Source organism: Netta rufina (genome assembly GCF_964035555.1).
Source record: "Netta rufina genome assembly, chromosome: 15".
Lineage (NCBI taxonomy): Eukaryota > Metazoa > Chordata > Aves > Anseriformes > Anatidae > Netta > Netta rufina.
Genome location: NC_140138.1, coordinates 930830 through 958787, shown reverse-complemented (window position 1 = coordinate 958787; position 27958 = coordinate 930830). Strand labels below are relative to the sequence as shown.

Here is a 27958-nt window from a genome sequence, read left to right as displayed (position 1 = left end):
GATACAATGAGGTTTTGTCACAGAAATAAGTGTCATAGTACTCTATTTCAAGCTCAGTTTATTACAAACAATGTAAAAAATTAGCATCACAACAGGTGGTATTTCAAGCACCAAGCTAATTTTGTATGCATACTGTACATTGTATTCAAATGCACCCCAGCCGAGTCTGCGAGGAACAGTTACTACACAAGTTCCCCCATGCTGAGGGTGTTGGTTTAATATTATTCACTGTGCTTTTAGTTCGCAAAGTGAAAGGGAAATAACATCCAGGCTTGTCACTTGCATGGGTCTCACTGAACTTTGGTTCAACACTTTTTACATACACAGTATATTGCCAACATATTTAAGTCATTCTTACAACTATTTAAGTCATTCTTAAAGCTCTTCTAATTAGATACATGAGCCAAGAGAGGAGAATAAAAATACTCTTGAGAGGAGGGAGAGGTAAGGCATGGAGAACAAAAGGGAGGAGAAACTTCACTTTAGCTATTTTGAATGACTGACTGAAAGATGCTTCATTTAAAAACAAACAAAAACTGAATTAACACAAAATTGAAGCTGGAAGTATGATCTGCAGAGAAGCCAAAATGAAACAAATAGGAATTCCAGTGACGATAAAGCCCAAAGGCTCATATGTGTCAGAACTGATCTCAGCCCGTGGATGGCTTCCATTACCTGTGGTCTGCAGGAAAGGGAATCTTGAGCACCACACACATCAGAGCTGAGGTGTTGATCATGCTGAAGTCAACAGCCTGAAAACATGTCCCAGCACCATGTAGCTCCAAAACACTCATCTAATTTTGCAAGTAAGTTGGCAGTTTTTGTTATTTTAATAATGTGATGAGTCCAAAGAGTTGACGCCAATAAAGAAAACTGCAAACAAGCAGCCGGTGATACAGATACCAACCTTCTAAATTTTAGCTATAGGTGCTCAAGCTTTTGCTAATAGGCAAATCATTGTTCGTTTTTACAAAACCTCAATCCTGAGAGGCTACATGCAGAAAACAGCTTTGTGTAAAGTTCTCTTTATTACAGGCAACATTAGTTCATACAATAATACACAATACTGACATACAAGTGTAATCTTTCAAAATCATCATTTAAACAGCAAATACCAAGAAACAGAATTTTAACTACTTCATTTTCAAAAATTAATATGTTTTTCCTCTCAAGATCCTTTTTCAGTAAATGATATCGAAACATACAAATAGAGAAAAAAATACCCATTCAACATATATTGTAGTTAAATGGTTATTTTGTTTAAAATCTTTAATAAGAAAATCCTTTTTAGCAACCTACATATAGATAAGTAGCAAACTTTGTTTTAAACAAATCCTCTCCATTAACAGATCTGAAGAATTTTCATTCATCATTTTCTTCTTAACCTATAACACTCAGTTTTGTAATACCTTGATGCCTTAAAGTTTTTCAACTGAAGGACTGATACTAGGGGGGCTTCCTAGACATTATAACCTCTCTTCCCCCCTTCTATTCCCTATCTTTCTGTCCAACAGGAGGTGAGTAAGCACATAATACTTCAGATTTTTTTTTAATCACCACTCTGTTTCATGGGAGCATAGACAGGTCCACTCAATCCCCCTAAATCTACTATATTTTTGCTGTTCAGGAGGAATATATGCCAATAAAAGCAGAAAACCTGCAGCTTTTCTGTCACATGCTTTTGATTACTATCAAATTCTCTGGTTTATGCTTCCAGCTGGTAACATGTATATGTCATCTCAGTATTAGTTTAAATCTTTAAACAAAAAACTATATTTTCCAAAGTCATTATCACTGGGAGCAATCAAGTGGTCTTTTCTTGCTTTGCTGAGCTTCATTCTTAAAACTTGTCTTCTTTCCTCCCATTCATGGAGTTCAGCATTTCCATGGGCAAATTTACAGTTGTTTCCTTCAGTGCAAGTACCAGCCATGTATCTGTTAAGACACATTTCAAATAGCGCTTTTATCACATTATCATGACAACTATTTTATCTAGGTATTTTTCCCAGTCATGTTTCTCAGATACACTAAAACCTTAAGGTTACAAACCTAACTAGAAGAGTATTCTACCTTTTAAGCAAGACAGTAGCTGTAAAGTATTTGCAGAGAAGAGCTGACCCTTTTCTTTCTGCTCTTCATGCTCCTACTTTACCAAGTCATTTAATGATTGACACATCTTTAATTTGGTAAAGTCAAATTATCAGTTAAATTAATATCTTAACATTTAATCCACTAAGATAAACTACTTTTGTTCAAAAACTATTTATGTTAAAAAATATTTTCCCTTTGCTAAGTAAGTTTGGTTTTGAAGTACTCAGCATGACTTAAAAACTCATTTTATTCTAGTATTTTTCCATTAAGTGGTAAGTGTACCAGTTTACATTCACTTTATACTGCACAGCTGAGGTCCATTAGCATACATAGCATCAAATACATTCCAGATGTTACTAAAAGTTTAGTAAAGGGGGCATGTAAACTTCCACGCAAAGACCACCCAGACAAAAAAAACTTGCTTTATATGTTATGCAATTTCTCTAAATCTCTAAAACACTCAAAATCTTTAACTTGATATTGAATAACAAAGGTCTCTGGACGAGCACAGTGAACTTTTAAATCCAAAATGCAGATTCCCAAGGTTTTAGCCTTCCAAGAAGATTCCAACACTGGAAAGAACTGCCAACTGGCTTACCAAAATCTACTGCAGTCAGGTAAAACAGGCTGCATTTAAGAGGAGCAAAGGGAGCATCAACATGTACAACTGAATGCAGGGGAAAAAAACAAACAACAGGTCTGTGCCAACAAAATTTCTACTTGCCTTAAAGCTCCAATAGCAGTATCCAGCTAGGTACTGTTCTTGTGTTCCATGGGTAATGAAAGGCAGATCCCTAAATAAACTTGTAATAACAACAGTATTTTTTGACAAAGTTTTGCCCAGCTGCAATTAACTTGTGACCTTTTATTAAGGCCACACAAGAAATTCATTTGGTTCCACGCTTAGGAAGCTTGTCACTCCCTGAGTTGTAACAGTGCATGCTAATACTGTCCATTACTTACTTTCTTGTTGAAAGATATTTACAAAGCAAGAAATACTAGAACATCTCATGTTAAAACTAGTCACTGCACTGATTATTTACACTATGAACTGTCACTCTTCAGCATTTTTGATGTCTTAAAAAAACACTTACCTATCACAAATGCTAAAATATCCAGTTGGAAAACGATACTGCCAGCAGTTTTGATCATCCTCAGTGTGGAAAACCTTTTCTTTATGCTTCTCAGAAGAAATGTGACCCTGCCATTGTTTCTCACTATTACAGTTCTTCCCACACATCCAACAGTGAAAATCCACCTGTTTTATAAGAAATTTATACGAAAAACAAAACATTGAGAATACAATAAGCACAGAACTGTTCCTAATACATTTTAAATGTTTTCTTTATGTTGGCCTATTGTTTAGCTCATCAGATACTCCTTCTTAAACAATCATCTTTAGTTTATGAACTTCACTGTTTTTATAGGATTCAGAATACTGCTCTACAGTCTTAAAGTTTTCATTTAGTGTAGCCAGTATCATCTAAAGAAGCACCAAGAAAGTAGGAACAACAGTGTGTTACTGACTGGAGGGAAGGGAACAGGCACTTGAATTTAGAATTACGTCTATATTTACTTACTGTAACTTCAGCATAGTCAGTCGGCATGTGAATTTGCTTCCCATTTTCTTTATTTGCCTGAGCAGCTGTATCATCTCCTTTTTCTGGTTTTTGACTTTTTAGCCATATGTCATACAACTGCTCCAAGTCTTGAACTAATGAGAGCAGAAGCTAAAATAAGTAATTAGCAATTAAGGCAGGAGTTTGAGAATACTAGATAAATAACTGAGTTTGCAAGCTTACTTCAGTTCCCATCTATGGTAAGAAGAAAAAAGGAAGGACACGGTATAGACAGTTACAGAGCTTAGAGATAAGAGCCAAGAGCAATATGAATCTCTGGCTACTTACCAAGACCCATTTCTGCCTATCTAGGGGAAAGGAAGATATTACACGTTTCTGAACAGACACCCAGAGTAAAGATAACAACTATGCCACTAGATAACAACTATGTCACGGTATATTAATATCTGTATTTCTAAATGCTAATACAAAGTATGCTACAACTTTGGTTGGATTTAGTTTGCTTACTTTCAGACAATACCAGTATCATTTATGTCATGTATTACTTACCGTTTTTGATTAATCCTGCCCTGCAACTCTCTAATGGGATAACAAATCAACAACTGAACATGCACAGTCATTCCCAGTAAACACCCAAGGGCAAGAAGGAGGGCCAAGGGGACAACAGGGAATGCTTCCACAAATAGCATGCCACCATATGCTAGCCACAGAATCCTTGTGTGTTCACACAGCAATATGGAGCGTAAGTACTAAACAACATTACTAATACACAGATCAATATGCTGCTTCTAACACCTTAAAAAATAAGATACAAACTACTTTATTGCTAAAATACACTGTGGGCCATGAATAGGTAATATCATTCATTTTATTTATTTTTGAATATCCATCCTGGGTATATTCAAATTAAAAAAGAAGCTCCTGCAAGGCTTACTACAAAAGACTAAAGTGGATTAAAAACTTATTGAGGAAAAAAATGAAAAGAGTTAGAGCATGCCTTTAAATGTCTACTTTAAAAAAACAAACAAACAAAAAAAACTTACTGCTGTTCTCCTTCATATAGGTCCACATTTCTCTTTCCTCGGGACTGTGAGCAAATGAGCAGTTTCCATCATACTGACATTTCTTGCCTGAAGCAATATGATTGCACAACTGGAACATGAATTAAAAAAATACTCCTTATGAATATAAAGAGTAAATGAATGATACCAGAAAATGCTTTTTAAGTCTTGGCTAGTGTTCTCCCCCCAATTGACATTTATATCACCTGAAAAGTAAAACTGTGTTTATTCTATTAAAAAAAACAAACAACCACTATTACTGTTGTCAGAAAGAGTAAACTGTTTGAAGCAAGTAACATGACTACTTTTTGCCTCTTACCAAACTACCAGAGCATACAGATGTTTAAACCATTTCTGAAATGCTTACTGTAAATAGTTAGAATTTAGTTAAATCACTTTTTAAAGTGACTAACTGCCACTGATGAGAAAAGGCTTCAGTAGCAGAAAAGGACTGATCTCAGATGTTAAGACTTAGCACTGCAGAAACACTATTAGCACATCCCCACCAGCTCCCATGAGAATTTCTGCAAAACTGATGAAAAAAGCTCAGTTACTGGTATTCTCCAGTTACCCCCATTTTCTTAACCAACAAGGTTAGTTTTAGGTTAACATACATCAAACTGCAGAGGCACTTGTTTCTTTGCTGGAAGAGGACGAATAGTCATCCATTTCTTACGTTCATTAGACATCACTAGCACCACACGGCGATCTTTGGTCCACCTAGTTAAAAATGGACGCATGCAATGAAAAAAAAAAAAGTATTACTAAGAAAAGACAGAGTGTGTGTAGACAGAAGTAGAATCAGGAAAGCCACGAATGTTTCTTCGTAAATCTCAAATAGGCGGGGAAAGCTTTAACTGAATTTTGCTGGAAACTCTACCATAACTTATAATTAAAAAAGCAAATTGCCACTGTAGCATTTCTCATTACAAATTATTAACATACTTCAAAGAGATTTACTCTGTTGTGCTTCGATACACTTTTTGAGTTCCTTGTATGGACTCTTTCCTTAGCAGTAACAAAGTTTCCCAAGAGAGGCTTTAAACAGCTACAAAAAGGCAAAAATTTCACTGTTCTGTCTTACTTACGGGTGTCTTGCCTTTGCACTGCAGTATTTTTTGTTTCTGTCTGGCTCATTAACTTGACCATTTCTCCAGCACTGGCCACAAACAAACTTAATCTTCAAATTAAGTGATCCATATTTCATTTGGTTCCCAAGGATCTTAAGCCAAAAAAATAACAACAACAATAAAAGTATTTTGTATCTGCAAAGAAATCCACACATAATTATGAATTACCCCTACAATAAAAGTATACAATCTATGTCCTGAAGCAGATATTACACTACACGCCTTGTAATGGTTCAGCTTTAAATTTCATATTTAGACATTTCTTAAGGAATGCCTTTTTATTTAACTTATTTCTGATTTAATTATATGTACACATAAGTTGTGATAATATGAATATGATGTATAAACTAAATAGATAAAGGTCCTACACAAAAGACAATCAACAGCCCTATGGCAGCTGCCTTTGAAATGGCATTTAGGTTTCATGTTTCACCTATGACAGGATAAGAAAAACAAAAAAAGCAATTGCATTGAAGCAAAGAAGGCATTTTAAGCATAATTGCACCAAGAAATGCTATACTGAAAGATCATTCGGGGAGAGTTAAAAGTGATTTCTGAAATACACTACATTATACAGACCCAGAAAAAGAATTACCAGAGTTGCTACAGAGTTAGTTTCATGGCAAAATTAAAATACCTGTGATCCATGGGTGCTAGCTTCCATGTTCTGCCAATATTTCTTTGATTCTTGAACAATAGCATCATGTGAAATGCCTGTAAAGGAAGATAAAAAGTACTTACGACTATCCTAAAATTGCAGAAATGCCCAACCTGGAGTGATACTCAAGTCACAATGTTTTATTTTTATTTTTTACATGTTTTACATACTTTTTTTTAAATATATATATACACATATACACACAAACTCGTAAGAATCTCACAGGGGCCTCCAAAATAGAAATACTGTATATATGATCACATTGAAAAGCTAACACAGAAGTGTTTTTTCTTAAATTACAGATTGCTCAAATAAGATACATCTTTGAGTATTTATGTAAACATAATGTACTTATCCACTGAGAATCTATTTAGAAAACCTGGATTTTATTGGAGACCACCAAAAATTATTCAAATTGCCAGCTGAAAGAAACTAGATTATCCCTGTCTTCTTTAAAGAGATCTTAAACAAGTCTTGTTAATTAGGTCTTGTTTCAGAAAGGCCATTCTTACAACTATTTCAGCTAAGGCTCCCATCGCAGCTACACAGCATGCTCACATACTATAACATTTGCTATCATTCCACACAAGCACAGACTGCCATCTGTGTTTGGTTTGAGGGTTGGTAAAAAACTGTGCAACATTTTTGGTTTTATTTCAAGAAAAAAAAAAAAAATCACATGAAAATGAACTGTTTTTGACAATTTTTATTACTAAAACCTTTCTGATTTTGAAAAGCTAGTAGGCTTACTCAATACGTTGTATTAAATTTATACAACTGTTGATTGAATATTCTGTGTGAAAGATTTCAGCAGTTTGACAGTCAATGCACTGATCCCAAATTACTTATTTCAGGAGGAAGTGAGACAAGGAAGAAGCAGGATTCAGATTAAGGTGAGCACTTTGCTGAATATACCTGTTTCCTTCTGCATTATCCAGACTTTAAGCTCTACCAGACTGTGAGCATAAAAGCATTTATCCTCTCTTAAGCAGCCATAATGCACCTCATGTCTGCACAGGTCAAGCTGACAACGAACTTGAAAAGGGCGGATTTTGGAATACTTCACCATAGTTTCTCGCAAAATGTGGACAAGGCACCTGTTTCAAGAAGAGTCAGTCTTAGATACGCCTTAAAATTACTTTTGTGTGTGGCAAAACAACATAAAATAACCATTCTTTATCACAGCTTATTCAAGTGCCTTTTTAACATTTCTTACTTGAAATCAGAAAACAAGAAGCCTTCCCAAAAGGAAGTAGCACCTAATCATCATTTCTAGGTTGGGTAAACTAGCATTACGAATTAGTGCTCTTGTAAAATCCAGAGGTTCCTCTTCTGCAAAACATTGCTGAACCCAATCCAACTGGATCATTGGTTTCCAAAAGGCAAAGCACATCATGTTTACTTTCAAGTATATAGTGTAATCAAATTACAAACACAAAGTACTTATTCTTTGGTAGAGCATCATTAAAGAGTTGATGCACCAAAGTAAAAGCCTTGCTTTTAGAGCTTAGAGTGAAGCAGAGTAAAAGCAAAGCAATTAAAACACTCTCATTTGTGATTCCATTACATAAGAAATAAAATATATTTAATATCATAAACCTATTTAACACTAATACTGCTATAAAATCTTTCTTAGCTTTCAAGTAATAATGAAAGACACTTTTGTCATACTACTTTTCATCAACTGAAATAATAGGCCTAAAAGTCTATTTCAGGTAATTAATTTCAAGTAATTAAAGTAAACCTATTCTTAACTGATTGGGTTAAAACTAATGTAAAATAAGCAAAATTGAGTAAGACTGAAGAAAGAGCAGACTTATGAAATCCTATATGAATTTAACATCACACGTATCATTATAGCAATGCAGCTCACTGGGTAGACGAGCAATAGGATTCAAGTATGAGGGTAGACACCACTACTTTTGAATGCATTGATAAAGATAGAGCTCACTTCCAATTTAGTTATGTGAAACAATCCTTGTTCAGTAAGTTTGTCTTATCAATACCATCAAAGCACCACAGTTAATCAGCAAAGAAGATAAATTAATCAACAGGTAAAAAATGAAACTCAATATTCAAAAACACCCTGAAATCTGTTTTTAATTTGAAAATTAAAGAGATGGTATTTCAGACATACTTGTTATCTTCAAAGTCATGCATCGCAGGGTGAGAGCAAGAAGATGAATTATCTTTGTTCCTTTTGCTTATTATTCTGGGTTTGTGATCAAAACATTTCTGGAATACAAAACAAGTAATTATAGAGTATATATTTTATATATTAAGAATATACCTCACCTTAAATATTTTATCATAGACTTCAACTAGTCTCTACTTTAGAGCTATTCAGATTATTACTCAATATGCATTTCAAAATATACAAGTTAGTCACAAACCAAAGCACTTCTTAACAGATAAATAGATGATCTATTATAATTTTTATTTTATTAGAAATAAGCAGCACCTCACAAAGAAACATAAATAATCCATGATGTTCTTGAAGAAGTCGGGACACAGTGAAGTTGATCTTTCCATTTCCTCCAAAAAGAGCTTCTCGACTAAAGGCTCCTTTGCGCTCCAGTGTCCATACATCTATCTCCTCTTGGCAATACGCAAATGTGCAGTGACCTGGATATCGGCATTCCTCTTCAGCAGCAACATCTAGAATAACACCACTGAATTTGACACTGCTCTTACATAACTCCTATTTTAAGTTTATCTGAAAATCTTTACTATCTCCATTGAAAGTGTTAAATAAAGAAGTTATACCTGTTGTAAACAGGTCACTAAACTCTAACAGATAGTAGCAGAACCTCATACAGAATGACTTGATGAAAATTTAGAGCTCCTCAAAAAGACTGATGCACTATCCTCCGCTACTCTAAGACAACAATGCTGAGAGCCCAGAATACTTCTGTTTAAATACAGATATTTGTTAATTAATATACTAGTCAACTTGCTCACACCATAAGCAGAAGTTCATAATGCACAAGTCTAACAAGAATGCTCTGCTGTTGTTTTTTTAATAGTAAGTGCCCAAAATACACTGTACAGAGCTGCAGGTGGCTGGGTGGTGTACCAAGCCTGCCTAACAGCCAGACCAGTTTCTTTGCTAACCGACAAGAAGCTGAAAAAGCTGTCCTGCATGTCCCTCCCTGTCCAGAGCATATCTTTGTGAGAATACAACTCCTCATGAGAAGGTGGGTGCACCCTGAAAGACCTGCTGCAGTCAAGACAGTGGGATCCACTTTTCTGGACTCTGCTCCTTCCTTGTGCTGGCTTGCCAAACAGTAACACATACATACACCAAAGCTTTGGGGAAATATTAGAAATCAGAGGGGCACTACTCCTGTGCCTTTTCTTAGTAATCACTGTATGCATAATTCACAGGAAAAAGGCCCAAAGTGACACAGTAAAATGAAGCAAAAGTAAGAATATCACCTCATAATTCATACTCAGAAGAGAAGTTATTCATAATTAAGGACAGAACTACATCTCATGTTTTTCTAAATAATCTTGTTAATCGTCAAAATATGGCTCCCCTCAAGGCCTTTGAAAGTATATATAGCCCAGTGAACCTTCTTCCCCACCTCCCATGAAGAAGAACAAAAACTCATTCTATACTTCACTGTGAAAAAGCTAAAAGGCATTACTTTGAGCGTAGGCATTAACATTTTACTGTCTATAACAACACGTACCTTTACATATATAATATGGTCCTACATATTGTGTCTTTGTTGGTCTTGGACGTATTTTTTTCCATGATTTATCTTCAGAGTTTTTAATTCTGCCAATTAGAATATCCTTCTTACATTTATGTTCTAAATTGGGATGGTAAGCATAATCCAATAATTTAGGACCTGAAATGATCACAGAGAATTGCTTATATTCACATAAAGTGCAGCATACTTGTACCATTTCCACACACAGACGGCACATACAACCAAAAGCAAAGAGCACAAACACACTATATTGAATTCTTACTTGCACCAGCAAGTCTGAAGAACCAAAACTCATTAACAATCACATTGAGCAGAATGAAATAAATAAATACTTACAAAACGACCAGTCCTGGCAATAAAAAGCACAAGTTATTTGGGGAGGGGGTGCTGTGTTACAACCTTAGAAGTACTATGGGAGGATTTGTACAATGTACAAATTGCTACATTTTTTCAAATTCCTTAGCATGCGTTCCCAAAACACTATTTTAAAACTTTATTTTTAAAGTTTGATTTAAAACTTTTTGTTTAAAACAACAAAAAGTTGTTTACTTACAAGAAGGCAATGTAGATGAACTCCAAGAATGCGTAAATGATCCAATATAACCTTTATTTATTTATATTAGAACAGCTACTATGTTCAGACACAAAACACTAGATAAGGAGTATACATGCCAAAAATAAAAATGCCCCTCCCAGAGCCCTGTGATTTTGGAAGCAAAGATGTGCCTACGTTTAAACTCTGCTTTTAGGATGATACCCAGGTGAAGACAGTATTACTTCTGAAAGAAAGAAATCAGGGAGTAAGTCTGAAGATTAGCAATGCTCAGTGAACTTTGCTATTTAAGAAACTACAAAAAAAAAAAAAAAAGAGTGTGACCAATTTTCTCTGCGGAACCTGATGGCACAGCACAACTTCACTAGCAGGTAATATAAGGACACAATACTTAAAGGCTTTGATAGAGATGCAAAGAAGAGAAGAAATAGATGTTTTTATATAAGAAGTCAAGATATAAACAAGTATTTCCACCGATATTTTATAGCTTTGGCTTTTAACAGAGCATGTTCTGTGGCTTTTCAAATATGACTTGGATTTGACATGGATTTTTCTTGTAAAAATAATTTTAACCAAATAAAGGTGTTCCTAAAACTGCAATATTCATTCCCCAAATGTCTCAATACAAGTCTTTATAAGATCGATTACTATGCTGTACTTCATTATTGACACCTGTAACTTGAAACAAAATGGTGCTTTTTTGTGTTTTTCTTAAGATTAGTCTTAATAAAAGCTATTGCTTCTAGAATACAGCTCTGTTTAACAGCAACAGCTCAGGCCTAGATTAGTTATATTAAAGCCCAGTACAGGTTAAGATCTTTTGAGTCTATACAGTGAAGTTAATTATTACTAAGGTTTGGAAGCCTCGTGATTATGATTTAGAATTAGTTTGGAGAAAAAAACAAAACAAAAAAAAACAATAAAACAGATGGGACGTGAAGGTTACCAGGTACTTTGAACTGCAGTTCAATTCCCCATGGCCAATCAGAGAGGGTATTGCAAGTTTTTTTTTAGTCTTGAGCAAAGGTGTCATTCTTCACAGTACCCTGGGCATTGGGAGGAAAGTGAATACAGAATGTGAATGACCTTACACAGTAAACCTACAGGTTGGGGAAGGCATGTGATGATTTGTGGTGGTTTTAGGAATCAAGAACCTATTAGGACAAGAAATAAAGAAAAGAAGAAAGACAATAGAGTTCTTGAAACATTCTACCAGTTCCTTAATAATAAGATCATACTACAACCGCAAAAACAAGTCGGAATTGAACACTATTGGGAAGCCAAGAGTATTTTATGTACACTAATATTTTAAATGTATTCTTTAGACTACTTTAAAATCAACCCAATTGAGTCCCAAGGCCCCTTACCTTTTTTGACAAAACATAACTGGCAGGCCTGTCTTAGCTCGTGTGTGCCTTCTAATGGGTTTCTTCCGGCAAGTACTGAAGATACAGGTATATTAGCAGTTGCACTGCTAAAAACATTTGAAAACTCATTTCTAGCTTGACCTGCAATTCCCACGTAATTTTCAGACCCAAACAAACTACTAGGGCCATTTATCTGTTGGAAAAAAGTGTATTTTACTTGATCCATCTCATTTCATTTCTCTACATTTAAAATTTAAATTATTATTCAAAGAATAAGAAAGATTGCACAAAAAAAAAAATCAAGTACAAACTCAATTACATATCTAGGAAATGGGACAGATTTCACAAAAGCCATACACACAGCAAACCAAGCATATAACAAGACCCAAGCAAGTACAGGGTGAACAGCAGCAGTTGCCAGGCTGTTGCTCCATCTTGGCCCATGAGGATGGAATCCTTCATGCCACCCTTCCACACACTGTCAGTGGCCAGCAGGGCCAGTATCTGCAGGAAATACATGGCATGACTATGACACAGAGACCAAATGGATTCTTAGACACAAGGCAGCCTCTGCTCTCTTCCTGTACTAAGACAGTTCTCCAGGACTCCTAACATTTGGCACCCACACCATACAGAGATTTTCTCTCTCTTTGGTTGGTTATTTTACACTTCAACTGTATTTTAAAATTATTTTTTTCTGTGTTCAATTACTGCTGCTTTGAGCTACTGTAAAACTATTAGCATACGGTTCTGGTATGGAAAAAAGTGCCATTATTTTCTTAATTTTCATAGTAGAATTTTCTTTTAAGGTCTATGTTAAGCCTGTGAGGCATTAAGATTTGAACTGATGTAAAAAAAAAAAAAAAAAGAAAGAAAAATACTTACAAACAATGGGGAATTATTGCTGTTAAGAGTTGGTGTTCCATCTCTAGAAGCTGAACTTGAGAGATCTAAAGGAATAAAAGGAAGTTTCAGTTCCTCAAAGCATCCTATCCCCAAAATTATGTATTATCCCTGCAAAGTATAAGCAAAGGTGCTTTTTTTTTTTTTTTTTTTTGACAAACAGAAGTTTATTGTTTTCTATGGGGTTTTGTTTAGTTAGTTGGTTGTTTTATTATTTTTTTATTTTTCCCAATTATGCAAAAACCCCATTGTAAGCAACTCAGCTGACAAATTACTGGGCAATCATGTTCAATATAACCATCTAAGTAACACTAGCGGTAGTTTTGCAGACATGCTGAAGGAATATAAAGATACCCGTGCAGTACAAAAACAGTAGATAGATAAGCAATACCAGATTAGCAAAAATAAGGAGATGAAAGAGAGTTTAGAGAATTTTAAATTTTGCTTTGTACATTTGGCCTCGTTTTAAAGAGAGCATGCTCTGTAATACTGGTGATTAGAGACAAAACTTATTTCTTTTCTATTCCAGTTCACTATTTATTTCTTGCTATTTCACATGACTTTACTATATAATTACAGTACCTGGAGTCTGAATCCAAATCTGAAATATTGCTATATTTTCAGAGAACACAATTATACTAGACTTCTAGGATTCCTGTTTATCGTGAAATCATCAGAAATGGTTTAAGCTGTGAGTACATCTTTGTTAAAATAAATACCTAAGTAAATAAAGCCTGAAGTTAGCATGGTTCCTTCTTTATACTTTTTCACCTGAAACCACTAACTTCCACAACAAATTAAAAAAAGAAATGCACAGAGGGAGCTTAGAGCATACTTACGCAGACCCCAAGTAAACTGCAGCTTTATTTATAAAATCTTGTGTATAACCAATACTGATCATCAGTACTCTTAAATATGAGCACAGACCAAATTTTATGGAAGTACTAAATATTACTGAATAGTGGTGAAAATTTCTTTGTTAAAAAGGGAAGCCAGTTGGCTCATTCACAACTCTAACTCATCATAAGGTCAAATATTAAGACTCATTTCTTACCTCTTTTTGGGTCACTGATTGAAAAGGTGCTTAATGGTGAACAAAAATTTTCCAGTGAAGAAGCCAAAGGCTGTGAAAAGATTTCTGAAAGAGAAGGCGAAGGAACAAATCCTGTGCTAACTGGCAACGTCCCCAGCAGTGAGGCAGAGAAAGGAACACTGGGAGCTACACTTCCTGCAGGAATAGGTCCTCTGGCACCTGTAGTTTGCTGAATAAAAAGGAATTTAAAAAAGTGTTCACGCACAGGAGGAAAAAAAAAAAACTCTCAAGAACACAATCTGTAACAGTTTTTCTTTTAGTGAAGTTTCTACTAAGTTTTGGTAAACCTACAGCAAAACAACAATAAGAGGTACCCTTCGGTACTGTGCAGAACTGCAGGACACTTACAGAAGTGCAGAAATTACATCTCAGTGCCCTAATCAAGAAATTCTCTATGAACTAAGCACTTTAATGGTTCAGTTAGCTGAATTTAATAATGGATTTGATTTTTTTTTGTGAACTAAAAATCAGAATTGAATTACCAAATTATGTTAGAAGCATAAGACAATAGTGAAAAGGAAGAAGAGTCCAACCCACATGATTTCTTCTAAATAAAAAGAGAACATAATTCAAATTTCAGTACAGTAAGGAGTTAAGAGTTAGCTTTGAAACAAATCTTCAAGTTGAATCAAATGACATTGTGCTCTGTATAAGCCAATTCACCTTCTTCACCCAAGGAAAACCATACAACATTGGTAAGCACATGACCAAGTTTGGGAGTTTCTTTCCCTGCCTCCCCAGGAAGCTCCCTCCTTGTCTACAGGTTGACTAAGCTGGTCTGCACAATTCAGGTAATGTCTGGTCCCAAGTTCTTAGCCTACATGCCACTCAGGCTCTATACTACATGAGACCACAGTCTGTCTTGAAGGATTGTATTTCCTCTTGGCTTTCACTATGGCAAACTTCTTAGTTTTTCTTAACAATCACGATCTATATTACCATTAACACACAAAACAAACCGCATAAAACTTTAAATAAAAAAATGCTTGGACTTATTTTAAGAAATCACACAAGACAAGTTCACTTCTGTAATCAACCTTATTTACAGCTGCATCCATAGCTGAATGAGAAATTTAAATCAAAACTAATTAAAGAATTGAACATGCCAGAGCCTCATTTAATACTGTGATCCTAAGGGCTCCAAATGACTGTCAGAGCCAGAACCCAGAGTCAGTAAACTTGCTAATAAGTTTAGCCATCTCTGGTCATCAGTCAGAGCTTTCATTCTGACTGACAGCTGAGGAACTCTGTATGCTTCTTATTTTGTTCTAACACTCTAGAATGACAGTGTAATGAAAAACAACTCTTCAAATGCCTAAATTTCTGTAATACTTTTAAGAAATATAAAAGGTCAGCCTCATGATGATCTAGCTATTTCTGGTCATGCAGGACACAAGACTGGGCAAAGCTCCGATTACACAGATTCTAGTGGATGCACTAACAGACCACAGCATAAGCACCACTGTCCTGCAAAGCTATCAGCATATGCTTAATTTGACTTTCTAAAGGGCCAGGGTGGGCGCTTCAACAACCTCCAGTTCACTGAGGACTCATTTGCAACAAATACACATCTGCCAGACTTCAAATGACTGCCTCACTTTCCACACTAATAGAATTAGTATCCCTCCCCACAGTGGTAGTACTGGTAGAAATATTTCTCAAAGTAGCAACCCTCCACCTGCAACCTCACTTAAGTTTTCCAACACATAAAACCAATGTGATTGTCCTCGGAGCCCTGTAGGGTCCTGATGTTATCTTTACAGACACATCTGCAAGCATGCACATCTGAGAGACTCAAGTTGACTGTACACAAATACAGCTCAATGTAACCGGGAAAGTTAATTCACATTCCATTACCTGCCCACTTTGAAAAACAAAACAAACAAACACTAAAAAGAAAGAAAAAAACAACACACAAGATGTCACTCAAAAGAACAGTCTTTTGAAAAGAAAGCAACGAAAAGTCTTACCATTACACTTTCATCTGGATCAGGCACAGAATCAAGTAATTCGTCAAGTTCTTCCCCAATAATTATATCTCCATCTCCACAATCTAAACATGCTTCTGGCATAGAGAATGAAACATTTCCTCCATTTGCCAACACTGCAGAAGGCAAAGAAACCTTTTCCACTTGAAGAGACATAACAGAAGATAAGGATGACAGGGGTACTGATGCCACTTTAGACAATTCAGAAACAAAGACTGATGAAGAAGCAGCAGAAACCATTTCTTGCTTCTGGTCAGATAAATCTGAAACAGATAACACAGGAATGAGTTCAACTTTTAGTCAGAAATGTAAAAATATCTCCCATAACGTTTATCATGCTGACATGGGGTGGTGGGGGTAGAGAAACGTGAAGAATGTTTAAGCAAATAAATGTATTCTGTTTCCTCTAACTTCCAGTTGACATGTACCTCTATCTCAGTGCTTATATACTTCTCAAACTAAAAGACAGCAAAAGTTACAGACTTGATACTTTACTAAATCTTTGGCATATTCTCACTTTCCTACTTTTCCAAGTTAGAGAGATCTGCAAGACAATCGCATTAATGGCAATTAGTCATATCAAGATGGGGAATGCCACTGGAGATTGGATCAGCCACTCCAATATGTAGTTTTATAGAGAATCAGATCAGACTTTTTGTCACAGATCTTTCAAATGACAAGTTACATTTTCTTATGAAGAAGTTTCTTAACAAATACAAGTAGGTACACATGATAAATCTAGTTTCCTAGCATTAATACTGGAACACAAGACTCACCTAACTCAATATCTTCTACAGAAGAAGAACTCTGCAAGTGAGAAAAAAAAATACCTCTCAGCACTTTGCACAAGAGCCTTTAAAATTGTTCAAACCTGTTTCACAGACTAAGAAGGTAAGCCCTCACATTTAGGCTTAGGAATTTAAAGACCAAACATTTTTTCAGATAAAGTATCCATTTGCAGACTGAAATACAACCACTGTAGCACTAAAAATCTGTAAGCAACCAACAACAGTGAGACTGATACTTGGTAGAATAAAAGAGTCCAAATTGCAACTTAAATGTGCTGTTCCTCTATTTCCTCATTCTACTCACAATCCTCTGTTTACAACTAAGTTGTCTATATTCACCTGAAAAGAAGTCTGTAAGGAAGATGAAGAACTCTTCTTCATTAGTGCTACTCAGATACATTAGAAATATGAAGATATATTTAAGTTCAAATGCAAGGTCAAGTTTTGGCAAGTTAAAGGTCTAGCACCCTTCACTTGAAATACTCTTAGTAATATAAAATAAATAAACAAACAAACCACATTAACTATGCCATTGTCTCAAGGCATTAAATATATTCCCTACATTGGATCTAAAGCTCTAGCTAACATTTATTCTACAGAGATAACTTGAACAATCTCATGCCCTAATTTGCAATAAGCATATAGCAAAATCAAACACAAAGACTGATGGAACCCTGAAATCCAAAATAACAGCACATAAATAAATAACAGCAAAATAAAATGTGAATTGCCCAATTTTTACTTAATCATTGTAAAATTATGAAAGTCATTCCCCATAGTTTAAAGTCAACTTTCACTTGAAATGTGAAAACTTACCTGATTTAATATATCACTAGAAACTGAATTTGAAGAGGGTGGCTGCAATGGAAAGATATCTTCATTAGGTACAAAACTGAGATCAAGAGAGAGAAAGCAATGAATTTTTTAAAACAGTAGAAATTTGTAAGAGTTACAATGAAGTCTTACCTTTGCTCTTACATATGCTTTCCTTATTTTTAACCCTAATTTTTGAGCTAGCTCTTGAGTCAGTTTAATCACACTTTCATCCTAAAGGAAATAAATAAAAATTCATAATGTATATCTATTAACAATTGGTCAAAGACATCTGTTTGCATCTCAAATAATCTATATTCTGCAAGATCTCTATATGCCAGATGCCTTTTAATGCATACTTGTTCTTTCACAAGCACATAGGACTACAAGCTGCACTGAAAAAATATAGAAGCTATCCTTAAGCAAAATTATTCTAATGTCTAGAAGTAAAAAAGAAAGAAAAAACACCAGAAAATAGAAGAGAAAGCACCTGTCTATCTGAATCAAAAATAACAAAGATTTTCCAAAACCAGAGGTGGTGAGAAGTGTGTGTGTTTTCTCTCACTATTTTTGATGTACAGAGAAGAAAAAAATTAACTCAATAATCTGTCCTAAGTCTGTTTTGAGCACAGCATGTAAGTTTCGATCGGCATTTTAGATCAAATCAGGAATGCAGTTCTGAAGTGAATCTCTTAATCATCCTCACTCACTGCATTTTAGCTTGCATTATGAATGGTCTCAGAGAGCCAAATTAGATTCATTTAAGATGAAACTAAATGGAAAGAAGTGCTGCGGGAGCATACTTGATGCACTCCAACTCTTTAAAAAAAAAAAAAAAAAAAAAAAAACACAAAAAGCATGGAAATCAGATCCTCAGTATCATCGTTCCAGTCTACAGATCCTCTCCTGTTATGCCACATACTGCTTGCTAATACTTGCTAATAGCCTAAACTTAGAGGGATTTAGATGGAGGACAATGCACAGGTAAGACCTACATTACTAAATTCATGAAAAGCTAAAAAACAGCTATCACAGGAATAAATGCTACACTTTATGGGTTCTTTTTAATGTTTAGAGTATAATAACTAGAGAATTTTAAACAATAGTTAAATGGTTCTAGTGTTTACTGCAAAAGTTTATAGCAGTTCATACATATGGAGAAGTTAGTATTTCCTTTGCTGAAAGTTAATGTAACAAACTGAATTTGAGGCTTGTAGTATCTGCTGTCAGCCTTAACATCCACAATTTAAAAAAAAAGAAGAGGAATAAATACATATTATTGCGTTTAAAACAAAACTGTACTGGTCTTGATGTAAGTACAGGTTTTCTGTACTAATTTATTTAAAATATCAGAAAAAGTATAATTTGCCTACCTGCGGCACAGCAAGAGAACATTTTGCTACAGCATCATAAGCCTTCTTATACCTTCCCAGTTCGTTCAAAGCTTTTGCTTTCCGATACAGAGCTCTGAAATTGTTTTCATTCAACCTTAATGCTATCTCACAGTCTTCTAGAACCTTTTCATGAAGTCCCTACGAGGGATAAAAGGAAAAAAAGGAACTAATCAGATCAGTTTTTATTGTTAGAATATAGCATGTAAACTGTATTAAATTAAGCTATTGAAACACTGTAAAACATTCATATATGCTGCAGTGGGTGAATGTTTGGTGAATTCTCTTAAGCCACCAACCAACATAACCCTGCTTCTTTTTAGCTATCTTTCACATAAAATCTATTTAGTGTTACATAGACAATTTAGCTGTTTCACATCTTATTCCACAGAGGAAGTGGCAGACTCAAATGCAATCCGCCATATAAATGGACAAAAATACTCTTCCACCAACTTTCAAGTCCAGTATGACTCTTTTTGGTTAAATTCTAATATTAGTAGCTAAAATATCTAGGTTATTATACTTGTAAAAAGATGAGATTAAAGAGTATGCCAAAATGATTATTTGAAACATTCCAATTCTCAAACCAAGAGCTTTTCACTATTAAGCTCTCCATACCTTCATTTCTGTTCTCAAGAAATCACACAGTTTAAGTAGAAGCTTACCATATTTGAAAAACATGCTATCCTGTTTACATGTAACTTCTCTAAAATATCATCAGAAACATGTATTTCTTCAGAATTTGCATAATCTGCTATGTTTATAGCTTCTGTATAGTGACTCAGTGATCCTCTCCAATCGCCTTCTCGATACACATCGTTCCCTTCATTAAAAAGATTTCTAACAAGTTCTCGTATAAATAACTGTAACAAAGAAGAGAAACACACAAAATAAATACTGTTTGTGAATCTTCCATATTTCCAAATATATATTTAAATAGAAAATTTATATTTGTAAATTAATAGAACCAAAATCAAGTTAAAACTTTGTCTATTTTTCTTCGCATTTTTTTCAGTCTCTAATACTCAACACAACAATACACAGAAACAAAAGAGGCTGAGCTACTTATAAAAGAATTATTTTGTACATGTAACTTCTAAGACATATCTACGTGTTCCCTACATTCTTTTAGCAAACAGCAGCCCCAGCAACTGGCAAACAAGTATTACACAAAGGCTGCTTTTGTAAAACAAATGATTTTTTCATTCTAAAATGTGAACAATTACTTTTTAAGCAATGTGCTCTCAAAGCCAGTGAAACAACCTTTTCTTTGATAAAAATGCTAGAAAGATGAATGTGAAAGTGTAAGTCCAAAAATTATGCAAAATAGCAACACATATAAGAATAACATGTGTCATGAAGACATATATGCCTGAAGTCCTTTTACCTCACTTTTACTGTGCTACCCTAAAGTTTACCCAGAAGAGCACATTACTTTATCCAATGAATGCCTCAAATTCATCCCTAACGCTAGCAGGGCTAGTAGGGAAAGAGTTAATCTGAGCTGCTCTGTGAGCAACTTCCAGATATCCAAATATCTGAATACTTCTATCACAGGTAGTCCTACATATAAGTAGTCCTCCGGCTCCCATATTCAGACACTGTAAATTAACATTCATACTCTATTACTTAAATGATGATTGAAAACAACAATAAATATAATAAGATAACCCCATGTCAAAAAACACTTCTAGAAATGCAAAAGTAGTTTCATTACCTCATATTGTTCTTGTGTCCCTGGATAGGGCAAAGTAGATCTAGAAAAAGAAATTACAAAATTTACTTATGGTACACATTGCTGAAAAGATTATGAAAAGCAGTCTCACTTGCTGCAACAGGCTAAAACACCAAATGTTTTCTACTGCCTGCACTGAACAAGGCAGGAGAGCTGCAGAGTAGATTTGATTAAATGGCTACGTTTTAGAATTACTGAGTCATTTTAATTTGAAGTTACATGGCCAGCCCTAATTCTGCTATTCAAAACGTATCAAGATTTTGAATGCTGGATTTAACGTTTCAGTGTTGTTTGTTTAAAAACAATTCCCTTCTTCCTCTTTTACAACATGCAAAAACATTTCATATACATGAGAACTGCAAATCTTTCTGTAGGCATTATAAAGTTACAAATTATCTGTTAAAAGAACATATCAGTTTTAATTAAGTCATACCAATAAGACTTAAGGAATTTTAAAAGTTCTTTTGCATGACACACTACAGAGATTTTCTCCAGCACCAAGCCTGTATTTACTTACAAACTTTTGGAAAGGAAAAACAGGAATGCCATCTCTTCCCATACAGGTTATCTGGGAACCACTTTCTAGATATTTTTTTTTCCCCATGTCTTATATGAGCAGTGAACTAATGTGAAATTTCACAGTCAGTTCAAGCTAGTCAGGATCTCCTAGAGGAGAACTTGGCACTGACCCAAGTGAAAATTAACTACTGCTAAGCTTTTTTATTAAGTTAAACTTTAGCTCAAGAGAGCAGAAACATTGAGGCAGCAGTGAGCAAACTCAGCCCTGTCAGTAGCAACCTAGTCTTAGGTGCAAACATCCATACAGGTAAGGTGGATTTTATCCACCCATGAAAAATGTCAGTGCTGATTTTTCCTCAAAGGCTGAAAGGGAACACCCTCCCACCTCCAGTCTGCTCTGCTTAGGAACAAAGCGGGGTGCTGTCTGCTCTTGAAGTCTGCTCTCCATTTCCACGTTGATGCTAGCAAATATTCTGAGGAGAAATGCAGGTTCACTATCTTCCTCCCCTGGTACTGTTTAAAAGGACTTCTCCATCCATCTTGTATGTAAGGGTGTATAAGCATGTATAAGAATAAAAACACAGAACCATACTCTATAAACTGAAGTCCTTTCTTAATGTCCTGTTGTCTAGTGCTTCTCTCTTCCGACACATTGGACATGTTATCCTGAACATCCACTTTTTGGATATGCAACTCCTCAAAAAGGAAAGAAGAGAAATGGCTGTTAGCATGCAGCAGTTGGCATGTGGGTCCCAAGGACCCAATCTCACAGCAACAGCAAGTTGATCGCGCACTGGCAGCACCGTGCCTGCAGAGAACACCAAGTATGCAGAGCCCCAAAAGCAACACTCTCTCTGCCAGCACCTGCTTCTCCTGAAAACCCCTCTCCAACTTCTATTTAGCACTGCTTTTCTGCTTATTTACTCAAGATGACACAGTCATGCAAGTGAAACCAAACCAAACCGCACGTACAGCTCGCATGCACTGCTGCTGAACCAAGCTGATGGGGAATGTTTCCACCTTGTGCCCCTTAATAGCTTTACACTTCCTTTATTTGTTGAAGTGGAAATAAACTCAAGAGCTCAGTATATTTATTAATAAAACCCAAGCTGGTCAGAAAACTACTATAACATCTAATTCGAGTCTCTCATCGCCAGCCAAGCACCAAGGTGTACTCAGAAACAACACAAATGGGCACCAGCGGCCAACAGCTGCCAGTCTACTGAAACCTGCACCAGCAGCACAGAGTTCTGGCTTCATCTCAAAAGCCAAACTGGGTCAATTCCACATTGTCAACTTCACATTTCAATCCCAGTCAACTAGTCTGAGTCACTGATTTTTTCCCCCCACGTCTTTCATTCAATGCATTTATAACTATTCAAGTTAAACAGGCCAAAATGGTTGGTATAACCTCAACATAAGGCTACTTGGAGTATCGTTTCATGGTTGCGTACAGTTGTCCCTAATCACAATGTAAAAATACAATGTATTTATTTTAAACAAAAAGATCATCAGGGCCAGGTTTTATTCTGGAAATCTAGAATTCTGAAAAAAAAGTAGCTTGAAAAAAAGCTAATTTGCTTCACAAAATCATGTGATGTAGGAATTTATATTAAACAATACTAAACTATAAATACTAAGCTACATGCAGCACGCTTCTGTTAGTCTTGAAACTAAGCTAAAACCACCAAAAAAATGCATTTTGCATTGGGTTGCCATGTCACATGTTGTGTTACCAACCCATATCAATGATGAAGGAATGAAAAAGTAAAACAGCAAAACAACCCTCAGCTAACTCAATAAATTCCCAACCGAGACCAGCAATCTGCCAGTAAGACACCTTACTTTGCCTGACTGATCTGGAATAATAACGTTTACAAGCATTTCTCAAGGATTTTAAACAAACATATGAGAGCTCTCAAGAGTCTGTCCCATGACAACACATACCTAAAACCACCATTAAAAAAAAAAAAAAGAGGGATTTTCTTAAGGTCACTGAGCAAATTAACGGAAGCACTGCAAGGGCTCCATTTCACCCAGCTTCCCACTGTGTCCTCTACCACCAGCAAGCTAAAATTCATAAATAAAAAGTCAGTCTCTGCAGATAACTAGCAGCTACAACAGTTCATGGACATGAATTGTTCAGATATTGCTTGTTTTGACATACAAATAACACTCAGTAATCTATTCCCAAGAAAGGAAATAACCATCAACGCTTTTTGTAGCTGTTTTTCACATTATTTCATGCATCCTTTTTTCGTTATCAGGTTATTAATACATACCACTTCTGCCATATATACAAAGGATGTTTATTATGAGAGAAATGTTTTACTGGCTAACAATAGCATATCTATGAAGAAATCTAAATATAAATGCCAAAAGGAAATTTATTGGCCATTTGAATACGTTATTTACTAACTCATGGTTTGGCACTGAGAATTCAAACAAGGCTAACAAGACTCAGAAACCCTCACGCTAACCAAACAAGCAGCAGTATCAGCATACACTTATCCACAAAAATAAGGAAGCTAAATAAAGCATTTTTTCTCCCTGAATTAACAACTGATAAGGTTGTTAATAAGGTTGTGTTACTTTGTCAACACAAGTCTCTTGTATATGTTAAGATCCGGGCAAGCATAAAATTAGCTTTGCTCTACTAATTCTAAGCAACCTCAACACTCCACCAACTTGCAAAGTGGTGAAGTCCGGCATAGTAACAACTGTATTTATTTACCACCTGTAGCAAAAAATATTAAAGAATAACTCACATATTGATGCTGGAATTTCTCCGTAACAATAAAGTTAATGGAACTGTAACAGATTTGCATCACAGATAAAAGAATGCCAGCAAGTGACGAACATATGCAAGTGGCATAATTTATTATTCAAAGGAGTTTTCTGTTTCTTCCTCCTAACTCATCTGTATCCATAAGACATTCAGGTAAAAATTATCCTTCTGTAGTATACTTGGGCAGTCACTTTATCCCAATATTTGATTTTGCAGCGGATTTAAAATTCTCACATAATGCCTCCAACAGCATCTCTCCCATCCAAATTATTCTTAGATCCTCTTGTGCAACCAGAAACACATCAGCCTCGGTTATACACAGCAAATAATGGTGCCTTGACTTTCAGTCATCCATTCACTTTCAAAATACAGAAAAATCACCTGTTTAGTAACAGCTCTTCTCCTTCATCTGAAGGGACAGAATTTAAAACAAATATGCATATGTATATATATATATATATTTTTGAAAGTTAAAATGCTGCCCTGTTTCTTGTAACTACTATTAGAAAAGCACAGCCCATACGGTGGCTTTATGCTGTGTACAAGTCATTGACAGAGACAAGCTACAGGAGAGAAGTAGTGTGGGATGTTAAAAAACAAACAAACAACACTCTAATGTACCAGTAATTAAGATTATAGGCAGAACTGAGTGTTGCACGGAATGTTGTATTTCTTCAACTGCTGCTAGTGACCAATCCAAGCTCCATTTACTAAACCTAGGACAGAAAAAAAACACCTGCCTAAACCCAAAGAACAATTATCACTGTTAAATCTTTATCACAGGCTTCATCTCAATCACATTACACAGAGACAAAGTGACAGAAAATACGGTGCCAGCAGTCAATGTCACCTTTTCAGACAGATACCAGCCCAGTTACACAAACAGGAGATATGGAGGAAAACACGTTTGTGCCAGCTCTGGCAGACAGGGAAACCAACATGTCTCTATTGTACAAAGCCATTCACACCTCTTACTGGTTCTTTGCTTTCCTTCCAGCAGGACAATTTTCTTGTTTTCTAAACTTTGTCACTTCTGCAGCATTCAGGTAAGTTTTAAAGGACGTTCTCAACATATAGGATGTGCCTGGGCTAATTCTTTAGGCACTGAGGATTTGAATATAATCAATGCTACAATCAGCGCTAGATCATCTTGTACTGTAAAATTTATCTTTGAAAGCAAATTAATCAATTCACAGAGAATTCAGTGTTTCTACAGAAGGAAGGCAGGCGCTGGGCATTGTGAAGGGGAAGGTCACAGTACCCAGCCTTTGCTAAATCTCAAGTCACCAGTTAAGTAATCACCAGCAGTTAAGGCCCAACACAGTGCTTTACAAAGATCCTAACATCAAGAGATTGAACAAAAACAGTAAAGCCCGTGAGCGGACATTATGAAGAACAGAATGATCGCACTGGAGACAAACCCAAGGGATGGCCAGCCAACCTGCTGTGCCCAGGAGTTCCCCCAGTTGGGAGCTCAGTTCCAAAGGGCAGTGAGCTGGACAGGATGGAGCCTCCCTCCTACCGCATCCAGCTGTGTGGACAACTCATTGACAGGCAAACAGGGCACAGAGCATTCCCTCTGTTCTTAACGCCCAACATTACTTGGGGACCAGAACTACTACGCAGGGTGTCAGTGGCCAAATGATTGTTACAATTCCTTCCTCTGTGTGCATGTATGTGAGCGTTGCTTTTTTAATAGATGTGGGGTTTTTTGTTTGTTTGTTTTTAAGATAATGGAAGCATATCCTCTTGCCATGTACCACTGAGTTCACTATTAATGCAAGTACTGGGTTACAAGAATGTTAACTTAGATGTTTCCACAGTACAAAGCACATTGAAAATTTCATTGTGATTGCTGCTGGTCTGTACTGGACTCACTGTTACAGCTGAATTATAAACCTTGACAGGGTGCAGGTCTAATGAAAATCACACCGAGCTAAGACCCCCTTTTGTATTATAGCATCCACCTTCTCCCCCTTTATATGTCAAAGGCAGGAAAGAAGTTATAAAAAGGCAACAGACTAAAAAAATTAACTCAGCCAAAAATGAATCTATCATCTACACCTTCATATGTTAAAGCTTTATTCAGCAATCAGAAGTTGTCAAACCAGAAGTCTGGTTGTAAAATTAAAATGTGAACAGTTCACCACTGTTTACATATAGGAAAACCGTACTCCTGAAGAAGAAAGTTGTATTCTGGGCCCAAGGGTAAAGGGAATACTGCAAAGTGGACAGGGAAGACTGAAGGGCACACGAGTAACTGACTGAAAGGCAGCCAAGCCAGTACAGATCCCTTCCTTCCATGATAAGTTGAAGCCTGTTTCTGTCACTACGCCCGGCACCTCTGAGCAGGGCAGCGAGCGCAGCGTGTTTGGGTGTTGGGATCTAAACAGAGCTGTAAATACACAACTCCACATCTGGGAGCACATACCATACCCTACCTGCTTCCCAGAGTCAGAGGCAAAACCACCTCAGCAACGGCCAGGCTGGACATCGGGCACCTGCCCCAAGGGGATGCACACAGCCCAACGCAGGCTCCTCAAAGCCATCTCATTGCTCATCCTGCTGCCCGGCTGTTTAACTGGGTCATTGCAGATCACAAAGCGCAGCCCTTTTCCGAGAGCCTGAACTGCTTAGCATTCTCGGGTTGGCACCACGATGAGGAAGGGGAAGCAGAGAGCTTGACACAAAGGGCTTTTAGGAGGATCTTCCTGGGGCAGCGCGGGCACAAATGAGCTCAGCGCCTCGGCCACGCACCGCTGGGCATTGCCCCGGGCAGGTCAGGGTAACGGGCAGGGGGAGGGGAGGGAGCAGCGCAGAACACGCGGGTTTTGTTAGTTCTGGGCTCCCACTCCGCAGGTACCAGAGCTGCACAGCCAGCTCCCACGTTGGAAGCACCCCTGACACGCGGCTCGGCCTCGGGCTTGGTTTCTTCCTGCAGGAGCAGACTCAGCTCCAGCTGCACGGCACCGTCTCCGTACCGCGAACAGAGCAGAGCGCGCCGCAAGCTGAACCCCGACTCACCCCACGTTACTCACACGGGCACCTCCCTGCACCCCCACACCCGGTACCCCAACGGCAACGCCCGCCCGCCGTGCCCACAGCTCGCTGCACCTTCCCGAGCCACAGGAGCTCCGGGGGCGAACAAAGGAGCCACATAAGGCCGCCTCACCCCCCCCGGCGGCCGGGGCCGCGCGTCACGCTCCGCGCACGAATCGCGCCGAGCACCGGACCCAGCCCGGGACCGGGGCAGCCGCAGCCCCTCCTCGGGCCGGGACGCGCGGGCACCAGGCCCTACCCCACCGAGCAGCCAGGCCCCGCGGCGCTGCCTCCGACCCTACAGCCTGCCCGCGCCCTGCTAACCCCGCGGGCCCAGCGTCCCCCGCTCTCCCACGGGCGCACTGGGCCCGGCACCCCCCCGCCACATTTGTTACCCGCGGACGAAGAGCCGAGCGTCGGGGCCCATCCCGTGCCGCCCCCCAGACCCTACCTGTGGCTGTGGCTGCCCGCGGCCCCCGCGGCCCCCACGGCAGCGACAACGGCGGCTCCGCCTCCCGCGGCTGCGGCTCCGCCTCCCCCGGTCTGGTCTGGCCCGGCCCCACCGCGCGCGCACGCGCCCCCTGCCGCCCGGAGGCCGCCGATTGGCCGCAGCGCCCAGCACCGCCCGCTCCCCCATTGGCTCGTCGCTCTTGTTTGTGAAACTCGCCCTCCTGATTGGTGACGGCGCGGGGGGGCTTTGGCGCTGATTGACTGGGTTCCTGGAAGCCCCGCCTCTTTTTTT

General features: G+C 37.5%; 1 protein-coding gene across 2 annotated transcripts; it reads right to left on the bottom strand.

Moving 5' to 3' along the window:
- Positions 1-20: 20 nt before the first annotated feature.
- On the bottom strand, positions 21-27753 carry ZC3H7A (zinc finger CCCH-type containing 7A). Of its 2 annotated transcripts, XM_084296267.1 has the most exons (24): positions 27668-27753; positions 21982-22085; positions 20853-20892; positions 19801-19998; positions 19118-19276; positions 17898-17978; positions 17748-17789; positions 16920-16950; positions 16126-16406; positions 14117-14324; positions 13045-13109; positions 12160-12352; positions 10216-10377; positions 8982-9178; positions 8658-8755; positions 7436-7617; positions 6500-6576; positions 5821-5954; positions 5347-5452; positions 4715-4823; positions 3672-3805; positions 3186-3349; positions 2816-2894; positions 1766-1935 (listed from the first exon to the last, which is right to left on the bottom strand). In XM_084296267.1, the coding sequence occupies exons 2-24, from the start codon at positions 22047-22049 to the stop codon at positions 1912-1914; spliced, it is 2832 nt and encodes a 943-aa protein (XP_084152393.1). In that variant the 5' UTR covers positions 22050-22085; positions 27668-27753; the 3' UTR covers positions 1766-1911. The 2 variants fall into 2 exon arrangements, with proteins under 2 accessions (XP_084152392.1, XP_084152393.1); XM_084296266.1 differs by lacking the exon at positions 2816-2894 and having other exon boundaries at positions 21-1935.
- Between the last annotated feature and the right edge of the window lie 205 nt (positions 27754-27958).